Genomic DNA, 12,042 nt, shown 5'->3' on the forward strand with positions numbered 1-12,042 from the left:
ACAAAAAATATTTACATGGCTTTTAAAACTATCTAAGCCTCCTGAGACACAAAAAAGATGTAGTTTGAGGAATCAGACAAATGGGCACTGTAGGAAAAGAATTCCAGAGTAAACATGGGTGGGGAAAGTGAAGGCCGTTACCTCCCGGGATCCTGACTATGACTTGATGAAGGCTAATGGGATCTTCATCATCTGGGTTCGCTGCTCCCCGCACAGGGAGGTTTTCACACTCCAATCGCAGTGATGTTTCTGTGGTTCTCACTTTGTTGTGAGTAAACAGAAGATTTTCTGTTCACTTTTAATGGCTACAAGGTTACTTTGTTGTGTGATAATATTGAAATTTTAGATAACCATTCCCAGTGGGCAGGGGAAGAAGGGAGACTTAGTCAAGATCCTGGGCAGGGAGATATCACACACACACACACACACACACACACACACACACACGAGTATATAACTGTGCTTTTGTGAGGTTGTCTAAGAAAAATAAACTCCTAGAAGTAAAGTTTTTGAGTAAAGTCACTTCCATCGAGAGGCATTCCACCCTGCACCCCGTTATCCTTAGAACAGTTGTGTCAGTTGACTGTTTACTGGCTACTTTCTAAGCTACATATCATGTTGCCTTTTGAACCTAAAAATCATGATTTAAAAAACAAAACAAAACAAAAAAACCCCAAAAATAGATTTTGTCTTGCAAGGAGAATTATTTAAGGATCAATGCATGAACTTTAATGAGTTTCATTTATTCTGTGTGTGTGGATGTGTTCTGGTATGTGAGTTCAGTCACATGTGTAATTGTGTTATGTGTGTAAAGGCTGCAAGTTAACCTTGGATGGTGATCTTCCGAAGCCAGGACTATGTTGGGTTTTTTTGGTTTTTTTGTTTTTTGTTTTTTTTTTGGTTGTTGTTGTTTCTTTGTTTTTGTGACAGAGTCTTGCTTGACCAGATAAAACCAGGCACCTGTCCCTGTCTTCCTACCTCCTGCAATGGAATTACAATCCATGCCATCCTGCCTGGCTTTGGGGGTGACCACTCCAGTCTTCATGCTCTCTGGCAAGCCCTTTCCCAACTAAGGCATCTCCCAGTCCCTGCACTGAACAAACATATTTTATACTCAGGCCATTAGTAAGGGGCGAGTTGGAGATTTCTTTCCTTACATGATAAGAGGCTATAGAAGCGAGCTCACGGGATGGTGCATAAGTTACTGCTTTCTGTGTTTGTTCAGTTCTGATGGCCACGCACCATCATCCGAGTGCAGTGTGCAGAAATAAAAGAGATGTGACTCATAGTCTGACAAACTTGTGACTGTGATCTTCCAGGTGTCCTTAAGGGAAGCCTTGGCCTCTATTCTCCATCTACTTTCTGTTTGGTTTCTCCTTTATTTTAGGCAACCATCCTTGCTCTCCAGATCCAGTGCTTTGTAATTAATTTCTGTTGTAAATAGTATCATCTGAATGATCAGTTTGACCCTGATTTGTGCCCACTCAACAGAGGAAGAGACTGTCTTAGTTAGGGTTTCTACTGTTATAACGAAAGCAAGTTGGGAGGGAAAAGGGTTTATTCAGCTTACACTTCCATATTGCTGTTCACCACCAAAGGAAGTCAGGGTAAGTCAGGGAAGTCAGGGCAGGAACTCAAGCAAGGCATGAATCTGGAGGCAAGAGCTGATACAGAGGCCATGAAGGGGTGCTGCTCACTACTGGCTTGCTCCCCCTGGCTTTCAGAGCCTGTTTTTTTTTTTTTTTTTTTTTTTTACAGAAGGCAGGCCCCAGTGATGGAACCCCACGATGGGCTGGGCTCTTCCCCATCAATGACTAATCAAGAAATGCCTTACAGCTGGTTCTTATGGAGGCATTTCCTCAAGGGAAGCTCCTTTCTCTGTGATAGCTCTAGTTTGTGTGTCAAGTTGACATGAGACCAGCCAACAAGGGGTCTTAATATTTTTAGGCCCTTAGGTCTTAACTGGGGTGTTTGGAATTTCTTGGGACTAAGCAAAGGTTCATGAGAAATTTCCATCTCAAAATCATGTGAGGCCAAGAAGTGTTACTCAAGAATTCTGTCGGCATGAACATAACCAGTAGCATGTTTTGGGCATAGAAAAGCTGTATTTCCTTTCTTTGGGAAAGTGTTATTTTATTTTCCTGAATTCATTGATTTTTCTTCCTATGACATTTTTCCCTCTTGAATTTCTACTCATAATTAGCTGAGAACAGCTTAGTAGAAAAAAACAAATCACTGTGTACGAAGTATAACCTCTGATTCCAAATGAATCCAGTCTGCTGTTTTGTTTGGGAGACTCCCAGTGGGGATTAGAGAGAGCTCTAGGGTATATGGATACAGGGTAGCTATCGGGAGAACAAGGCTGGGGAGGTTAAGGCTGGCATGCTGTGATATATATGATAGCCTTTTCAGTACATCTGGGACGAAAGAGTGAGAGATCTTTTGTACAGAGGGCATCATGGATACTGAGTGTTGCTGTACTGTCTGCAAGGCACTATCTCTGGAAATGAGTAGAGTTCTGTGGCTTCATCTTTGTATTAGCGAGAGTAGAAGACTGGTATATAACTCAAAAAGAGAGGGAGAGACATGGCCGAAGGGGCCCCTCTTCGTTAGTGCTGCTACGCACATGGTTATGTGCAGTAGGGATTCCCCGATACGATAGGCAGGTCATTATCTTCCTACGCGTCATTGTCGGGCTTGTGAATTCAGATTGCTTCCTTTCTAAATCACATGCACCACACGGGTAGAGCTAGGGAAGACCATGAACTTGAAGGAATGGTTAAGATTTTGGCCCGGCCCACCTAAGTCTTGTTTTAAAATTATTTTCAAGACGTTTCTTAATTTTAGAATATTGTCCCTAATAATTGTCTTAGTCGTGTGAAGTCTTAGTCTGTATAGAGACGCCATGACCACAGTAACTCTTATAAAATAAAAGTTAATTGGGCCTTACTTAAAGTTTGTAGGTTTAGTCAAATATCATTTTGGAAAACATGGTGACACATAGGCAGACATTGTACTGGAGAAGTTCTACATATGGATTACAGGCAGCAAGCAATCGGGGGGGGGGGGGGGATGGGGACACAGAGAGAGACAGAGACAGACACACACACACACACACACACACACACACACACAGACATAGACACACACACACACAAAGCCTGGCTTGGGCTCTTGAAAACCCAAAGCCCATTCCCCCAGTGACACACTTCCTCAAACCAGGCCACAGCTGCTCTATGAAGGCCACTACTACCTGTCTAGTAGCACCAGTCCCAAATGCCCAAGCTTTCAAATCTAAGAGCCTATGGGAGTCATTCCTATCCACGCCACCACAATTATTTTATTGAAAGACTGGAGATGAGGTAACTCAGAGGTAATAGCATTTACCTAGCATGTACGAGACCCTGGGTCTTATTTATCCCTAGTGCTACATAAATAAAAAGTCAATTAAAATGAAAAATTATTGAATGCTTATGTCTATCATTCATCTTCTGCAGTATTTATGGTAGTTTGCTGATGTTTGTGAGGTCCCTTGAGTTTTACTAACATATAGTGACCTGGTCAGATGATAAAGTTTCTGTGTAGGGACTTTAACATGATGTCCCCAAAGTCCTGTAAAGATGAAGGTATGTTACCTGAGAAAGGGAACCCACTGGCATCTGGTAGTATCTTGCCTGAAGAAAAGGGGTGAATCTCTAAGGGAACAAACATGGCAAAGACACTTCTGAAGTCTCCTTACATTATTGGTCATTGGGGGCTGTTACCTTCCATCAGGTTCTGTATGTAATTTCTTTCCTGTCTGGTTTCTTTGATCTATTTTAAGGATGGGTAATGGGCTTGAATGATAGTCAACTTCTTGTCCATAATGTCAGCAGTTTTCCGTTGGCATGCTGTGATATATATGATAGCTTTTAAAATATGGCTTGGACAAAGGAATGAGAGATGTCTTTTCATGATGTTGGCCCCAAGGCGCCCTTCTAGGATCTTCTAGTTGGCGTTACCAACCTTCTCAATGTGCCAGCTTGACTGGTAATGCCCCTTTAGCCTTACTTGTAACTGTACAGATTTGGAGTTTAACCCAAATGCCTATTTAAGGATTAGCTCTGTCATTTAGTAAATGCATGATAGTAATTGCATGTTCCTTGTTTTAAAGTGGGGTTATCATCTTTCTCTTAAGGAACTAAATAAAAATTAAATAAATCATGATGAATTTCTGACAGTAGTGAATAGCAGGCTGCATATGGTACAGTCAGTAGCCACTATGCAAGGTGATTTATATGAGGTATGAGTACCATTTTTATCCTGGTTTTACAAATAAGGAAACAAGCTCACAGATGTTTCATAATAAACTAAAGTTCCCAAACCACATGCTGCCCAAGATCAGTTTTTCAATTCAGTTGTATTTCTTCCCAAAGCTTTAAAGAACATTGTCAAATCACAAGAGGAATGCAAAACCCTTTCTAGCCTTACTCCGTTGTTAAAATATGTATATATGCTCTTGACTAGTACCTTATAAGCAGGTGCCCATGACTTCCAAGCTCATAATAACAAAGCCCCCAAAGCCCTGAAAACTGAGTCCGAGGACAGAGCTAAGCTGGGAGATGAGCTTCTCGGGCTCCTGGCTCATTTGTAGAGCCTTAGGCTGTACCCAGGGATTGGTTTGTGTGGTTTGGATCACTGTGGCTGCTGCAGAGGAATGAAACTATTTGCTCTTTGTGACTGGTCTTCCTTGTCAATGTCACAGCATGCTGCAGACTTGGAAAAGAAGCAGAATGAGACAGAAAACAGGAAATTGCTGGGGACGGTCATCCAGTATGGCAACGTGATCCAGGTAGGCACAGCTGCACTTTTCTTCTGGAGCTGACACATGAGAAAGAAAGAAAAAAAACTGAGCAAGCAAATGCGTGATACAGGCTCCATTCGTTTGGCAATAGCAGCTTCTTTACAACCAAACAACAAAGCACAGCCTCCTTGTGTTTCTCAGAATATCCCTTGCTCATGCTATTGGGTCATGCGTGGTGTAGGCATTTTCTTCCTCAGCCTGCTGATCACCTGTATGCAGATGGTTTAGATGGGAAGCTTGATGGCTGAAGAGGACACTACTTGTTATGGTTTTGCCCCACTTACAATGTTAGGGAGTTCTCGTGTTTGGTGAAAATTGAATGCTCTGTACGTTTTAGCTTTTGTTTAAGGAGCTGCTTACCAGGGAAAATAAAAACAGTTGTGTGTACACACAGACATATGTATGTATGCACGTACATATGTATATATGTGCAAGGTTTCATGCAGCTCAAACTGGCCTTATGCTCACCATGTGGCTGAGTTGACTCTCAATTCTTGATTGTTTTTCCTCTACTCTACAAGCATTGGTGTTATGGGCATGTAAAGACCCAGGCACCTTCACAAAACTGTAATGATATATATCCTTTTAAATAATTTTTTATTAATCAGAAGTATGTCACAGCTGTCATATTTTAGAGTCATTTGCTTCACCTGTCATCTTCTGTACCTTTGAACTTGCTGTGGAGACAACACAGTCCAAACAAGGCTTCCACAAGTCTTTCCCAGAAGGTGCTGCTAACCTTGTAAACTTCTAATTAGGAATGAATTTCTTCCTGTTTTTACTGCTATTGTGTGTAAAACAGTGCTAACCATAAATATGGGGAAACAACTACTAAAAATGGGTAAAGATATCCTTTTGTGATTTTTTTTTTTAAATAGGGCATTTAAAAGTTGACTAGAGTCTTGCTAAGTTGCCCAGGCTTGCCTTGATCTTTCTGTATGGCCCAGGCTAGCATTGGGTCCTCTTCCTGCCTTGGCCTCCTGAGTGCTAAGATTGTAGGTATGGGGGCCATCATTCCTGGCTAATGATATTTTATTAATTTCTTACTTAGGCTTGGCCTTATTTATAGCACTTAAAAGTTACTGCAAGATTAGCTTATCAATCCCATGTGCCCCTTTGAAGTTCTATCCCGTTATCAAGCAAGGCCAGTACTCTGAGGCTCCGAGTAGGAGATACTCAGTTACACTGGAGAACTGGCTGCAACTGAGGATTAAAGAAGTACGTAGTGGGTACTGGCAGCCAATACATTCCAGTCCTGTGAGGTTTCAAGAAAGACATGCCAAACCAGTGAATGAACCATCTGCTTTCAGGATGGGTTTAAGTAATCTCATTTTTAGTTCTGGTCTCAGGTTTTGGAACTCACCTGTGGGAAGGTGAGCCATTAAATACCGGAGGTCAATCACTGAGGGAGCAGCAAGGGCCTGGGAAGACACTATTGTCTCCTGTTCATCTTGGTCATAGGCCATCCAGAATTCACAAATTATACAGTTATTCCTTCACTCTCAGCAGCCGTGTCAGTAGATCTGTGGGCCTCGTAAAGGTGCTCTTATGAACAGGAGATGTGGCGACAGCAATGGAGTCACAACCTGGCCTTCCCCCTCTAGGGTCTGAGAAGTCTTGAGTTTGTGTTTCTCTTTTCCCACCAACGTGGGAAACCTTGATAGTGCTCACTGGTCCAGTTTATTAGACAAACTCTTTCCCATCTGGATCGTTCCTCCTTCATGATTCATGAAATCAGCATCCTAAAGCGAAGATTGGAGTGCTTAGAGTAGTCAGTGAAGGTGGATGCTCGGGTGTCCTTCACAGGGAATGGCAGTCCCCTGACGGAACTGCCTTTTAAATCAGACTCACACACAGTGACAAAACTCCATTCCCCACTGGTATCAGTGCCTTCGTAGACTACAGTCCCTGAGCCACTGTCCACAGGGTGATGCCACGTCTCTTTAGCAGCTCAGATGATAGAATTGTTGGCTTCTGTAGTATCTCTCTTGAAAAAGACAATCTTTCCTTCTCCCCGGCCCTCTTCTCTGCCTCCATTCACTGTTCCTTTCCTTGTTGTTTCCAGTACTGGGCATGTTGTGTTTCTCCTGCTTCTCAGGCTGTTACAGTATTTACTTGACAAAGAGAGCTAGGGCAAAGAATTCACAGGCCGGCTCATATCTCATTCTCTTGTTGGATTTTTAGCTCCTACATTTGAAAAGCAATAAATACTTAACTGTGAATAAGAGGCTTCCTGCCCTGCTGGAGAAGAACGCCATGAGAGTGACGTTGGATGAGGCTGGAAATGAAGGGTCTTGGTTTTACATTCAGCCGTTCTACAAGCTCCGCTCCATCGGAGACAGTGTAAGTGGAGCCTCCCCTGGAAAGCACTCACACCACTGCCAGCTGCCTTCGTGCTTGAGACTCAAGCAGCAAAGGTTTAGAATTGAAGCCACAGGCATAGGAAGAGATCAGATCGCCATGGAAACTAGTGTTTGGGAAACAAGGAAATGAGGAGTGAAGTGTGACCTAAATACAGTCCCTATGTTTTTCCTACTGGGCCTCTGAAAAAAGTCCTATTACCTCAGTCATTTTACCACAAAAACATCCATCTCGAATTAATACCCCGGTTAAGGATCCCTTGCCATTCCATTTCCATGAGGGCAACAGAAATGTTGAGCTATTTTGGAAATACTGAGGGATGGAAAGTGGAAAAGAAACAGCCTTAGTAGGCAATGGGATTGTGTGCTCACCCCGTCTTCCTGTGTCAGTAGGTAGGCAGTGTCTCCATTGCCCCCTGCAACTGCAGAAAGCCCCCTGGCCTGGGATTCTAGACAATACTGAGCCACAGGAATCCCTTTCTCAAGGCAACCGAGAACACCTCTGATATTTGTAAGTTAAATTAGTCAGTCATTACGTGGGCACATACTTAATGGTGAATATGTTTAAATGCTATCAGCTATGTACTTGACCTTGTTAAGGTTCTAAAATAGATACTTTATAAAAAAAAAAAACTAAAGGGAAGTTGGCACCTTAAGCAGCATGAAGTGTTCTGGAAATACTTACCTACCCTTTACTTAAAACTAGGTTTTGACTTACTTACTTACTTATTTATTTATTTATTTATTTATTTATTTATTTATTGATTTATTTATTGATTGATTGATTGATTGATTGATTTATTGATTTACTTATTTATTTTGGTAATAATCTTCCAAAATCTATCATTCTCAAAATACTCAGGTTTTACCTCATGGAGAGACTAACATCTCTTGCTTCCTTTCTTTGTACTTCCACCGTAAAAAGCAAATGCAGGGCTGAGGAAATAGCTTGCTGTGCAAGCCTGAGGGCCTGAGGTCAATTCCCCAGTGTTCACATAAAAGACAGGCTTCCTCATGTTAAAGAATCCAAGCATTGGGAGAGCAGAATAGGCAAATCTGAGGGGAGGGGGTTGGGACCACTCACTAGTCAGCCAGTCTCAGTAAGTAGACCTTAGGTGAGCTGAGAGAACCTGTCTCAGGGACATAAGGTAGAGAATGATGCATCCTTGATTCTACATCCTTCTCTAGCCTCCACATGCACATCCACAAACTTGCTCACATACAACATACACATATACAACACACACACACACACACACACACACACACACACACACACACACACACACACGTACCTGGTTCAAAGTTTTGTTTTCAGCGAATCTTTACTTTTCTGTCATTTAATCTGTTACTCTGTGATGTAGTTGAGAGTATAATATGAATAATTATCTTTTTAAAAATAATTTTCCTCATTCCTGTAGGGATTGACCCATTCATACTTCAGTGGCTTACAGGTATCAGTTCAAATAGTGGACTGAAATATAAACCATGAGGCTGTGTTACACATAAGGGTAGGTACGGTTTTCTGGGCAGACATATTTGTTTAGTTATACACTATTATATTCTGCTGTCTTGCTGGGGGCTGGAGAGATGGTTCAGCAGTCTGGAAATGCCTATTATTTCAGTTGCAGGTAATCCGAAGCCCTCTTCTGGCCTCCACAGGAACTTCAGAACACACATAGTATACATACAGATAAGGTGGGCACTCACACATACACACAGTATAAAAATAAACCTTAAAATGTAAAAACTGTCAACTGTTACATGTATACACACACACACACACACACACACACAATACATATAGTAATTTAATATAGTAATCTAATCTAGGAAATAGATTTCCTTCTGTCATAGTCACATTTTGAAGATCAGTGTTTTAGAAACATTAACAATGGCTTCATTCTTTCAAACAGAAAGATAACTCAAATACTCCCTTGCTTGCTTTTCCCCAAACTGAATTGAGCTTACTTATATAAGTATCTCAACTAAATACAAAAACCTTTCTTTTAGTGCTCACAAAGTATCAAAGTATAATCAGGCTCAGCCTCCTTTCAGAATACAAACCATGTCTGTACAGGTCAAGCCTTAAAAGTTCACAGTGCTGTGATGGGCCTCCCAGAACCATGGAGCAGTACCTGTAAGCTCTCAATCTGTCCCCTAAAACGCCATGTTGCTCCTTTCTTTCCAGGTGGTCATAGGTGACAAGGTAGTTTTGAACCCTGTCAATGCTGGGCAGCCGCTACATGCCAGCAGCCATCAGCTGGTGGATAACCCGGGCTGCAATGAGGTAAGGACATTTGAAAAGCCAATATCCCGGTATATGGATGAGGGTTGCACCACAGAAGCAGGCCTTGTGGGAGGGAGGGAGGGAGGGAGAGAGAAAGAAAGAGAGAGAGAAAGAAAGAGAGAGAGTGTGTGTGTATATGTGTGTGTGTGTGTGTGTGTTTGTGTGTTCATACATTTGTGTTTTCTGCATATGACTCTAGCAGTAACTCAGGATACTGCCAATTTTTCACGGGAAGAGCCCAAGGCCCACAATTGGCCGGCATGAGGTTTTACAGGTCTGTGAATGTATGGCGAGCTTGATAAACTGTGCGTCATGGAAGAATTATTCTCCAACTTGTTAAGCCTGAAAATGCTACTTCTGCCATTTTTTTCCTAGCTGGAGAAACACATGTTTTCAATTTGACTCCCAAAGGAAGGTGTCTTATTGTAATTCCCAGGAAACCTCCAGGTCATGTGTAGCCTTACCACAGTATCTTATTTTTATCTGTCCATCTGCCATCCCTCTCACTGGGCAGTTACAGACACAGAATCCTAGATCTCTTACGATATCTGTCTCATGAAGAGGACGTGAGATCTGGATGGCGAGAGATGTGAATTAGGAATCTCAGTCTGCGGTCCCCGAACTCTGGGACTGCAGATGAGTCACTTACTCTCTCTGTGCATCAGTTCCCAGTACGAGGGAAGGGTACAGCAGCTCCTCAGGGTGCTGCTGAGGAGTGCGTGAGGTGGTGCCTGGAGACAGTGGTTGCACTAAGAAGCTCTTGCCGTTGATGATGACCATTGGCGTTTTCAGATGTATGCACTGGACTCACTCTTGCTGCAGTATCTCGTTCCACTGTATAAAGACTTTACTTATTTCATTTGACCTTTACATTTGTGGCTGTAGAACTAGAAACGTAGAGGAAAGAAGCATAGCATTCCATAAGGGACAGGAGGAAAGCAGGACTTGAAGCGTCGGGTCAGATTTGGAGCATGTGTAGTGATGGGCGCAGATGGACTATGTGTAACCCAGCATTTCTTCCTCCTCACGTGACTTTTCAGGTTCTTTCTTCAGGATGTCTTGGGTATTCTCATCGCCTCGACAAAGTACCTGATAGAACAGCAATTTAAGGTTTATCATGGCTAAGAGGCCTGGTGGGGAACACACGGGATGGGAGGGGACAGCAGCTTGAACAGTTAGGCTGTGCATACCTCCACAGAACAGGAAGCTGACAGGAAGCCAGGCCAGGCTCTCCACCTCAAGGCCTTCTTCTCTAGAGTCCAACTTCCTGCAGCTAGGTCCCTCCACTTAAAGGTTCCAGACTCTGCCTACACAGCTCCACCAGCTGGGGACCCTGCCTTCAGACACACGGGCAGGCAGGGGACGTTATAGCTCTCTGAACTATGTATAACAAGATGTTTGCCCTGAAGCCCAGCTGGCCTTACTGGCTGCAGCGAGCAGCTTTGTACGACATAGTTACTCTAGGAGCTATGTGAAAAATTAACTTTCATTTGCTTTCTAGGTCAACTCCGTCAACTGTAACACAAGCTGGAAAATAGTGCTTTTCATGAAATGGAGTGATAACAAAGATGACATTCTAAAAGGAGTAAGTGTGATTCTCTCTGGGGTTTGGCTCTTCTCAGAGTAGCAGGCTGGCTTTGTTTTCAAACCCATTTCCCCCTTCCTTCCATCTCGCGTGGACGTACAGGGTGATGTGGTAAGACTCTTCCATGCTGAGCAAGAGAAGTTTCTCACGTGCGATGAGCACAGGAAGAAGCAGCACGTCTTCCTGAGGACAACCGGCAGACAGTCAGCCACGTCGGCCACCAGCTCCAAAGCCCTGTGGGAAGTGGAGGTAAGGAGTCAGCCGGGAGAGGTGAGGGAAGCGACTGTGTGTGTGTGTGTGTGTGTGTGTGTGTGTGTGTGTGTGCGTGCGCGCGCGCGTGTGTGTGTGTGCGTGCGTGTGTGTGCGTGTGTGTGTGTGTGTGTGCGTGTGTGTGTGTCGGGGGTCGTTGGTGGGGGTTCAGATTTAAACCTCTCTGCAGCTGTGTTTCTAAATCAAACCAAATATTCATAAAAATAAGTAGACATGGCCCAGGGAAGCAAACACACCATGATGTACCAGGTCGATGTTGCGTGGTCTGATGGCGAAAGATAACAGCTACATATTCTTTCCCCGAGCCACCAGAAATGGCTTTTCTTACCTTCCCCCTTCCTCTTTTGTTTTTTTCTTCTCTTTCCTTTCTCTTGCTCGTTTTGTGTGTGTGTGTGTGTGTGTGTGTGTGTGTGTGTGTGTGTGTGTGTGTGTGTGTGTGTATGTGTATGTGTCTGTATATGCCGGGTAAGCTGCACTCATGAAATCTCAACAATATGTTTACCTAAACAAGAACTGAAGAAACACCCCCAGCAGCTGACATACCTTTGGGGGTGGGGGTGGGGATTTCACATGACCCTACCCCTTGATGAAGAGCTATGAGAGGGAGAATCAGTCTTCTCCACTGATAGGTTATCTAGTCCTACGTGGTTAGCCGTAAGCATTTATATCTATGAGCAACATGGAATTAACTCAT

The 12,042-nt window shown here is 43.2% G+C and overlaps 1 protein-coding gene and 1 long non-coding RNA gene across 19 annotated transcripts in view; one reads left to right on the forward strand and one right to left on the reverse strand.

The window, feature by feature from the left end:
- Itpr1 (inositol 1,4,5-trisphosphate receptor, type 1) overlaps window positions 1-12,042 on the forward strand; it is a 367,970-nt gene that overhangs the window by 121,228 nt on the left and 234,700 nt on the right. For all 18 annotated transcript variants that reach the window (XM_087656084.1, XM_087656085.1, XM_087656086.1 and 15 more), the window contains exons 6-10: window positions 4,745-4,831; window positions 7,028-7,186; window positions 9,395-9,493; window positions 10,995-11,078; window positions 11,181-11,327. Coding sequence is in view for 4 of the 18 variants with exons in the window: in XM_087656087.1 (XP_087512213.1) it covers window positions 4,745-4,831; window positions 7,028-7,186; window positions 9,395-9,493; window positions 10,995-11,078; window positions 11,181-11,327 (576 nt within the window). In the remaining 14 variants the exon portion in view is untranslated. The remainder of the gene's footprint in view (window positions 1-4,744; window positions 4,832-7,027; window positions 7,187-9,394; window positions 9,494-10,994; window positions 11,079-11,180; window positions 11,328-12,042) is intronic.
- LOC147995010 (uncharacterized) lies at window positions 4,381-7,262 on the reverse strand. The gene is made up of 2 exons (XR_015686945.1): window positions 6,207-7,262; window positions 4,381-4,860 (listed from the first exon to the last, which is right to left on the reverse strand). It is a non-coding gene; the product is annotated as an uncharacterized LOC147995010 (long non-coding RNA).

Source organism: Rattus norvegicus, chromosome 4 (genome assembly GCF_021556685.1).
Source record: "Rattus norvegicus strain SHRSP/BbbUtx chromosome 4, alternate assembly SHRSP_T2T, whole genome shotgun sequence".
Taxonomy (NCBI): Eukaryota; Metazoa; Chordata; class Mammalia; order Rodentia; family Muridae; genus Rattus; species Rattus norvegicus.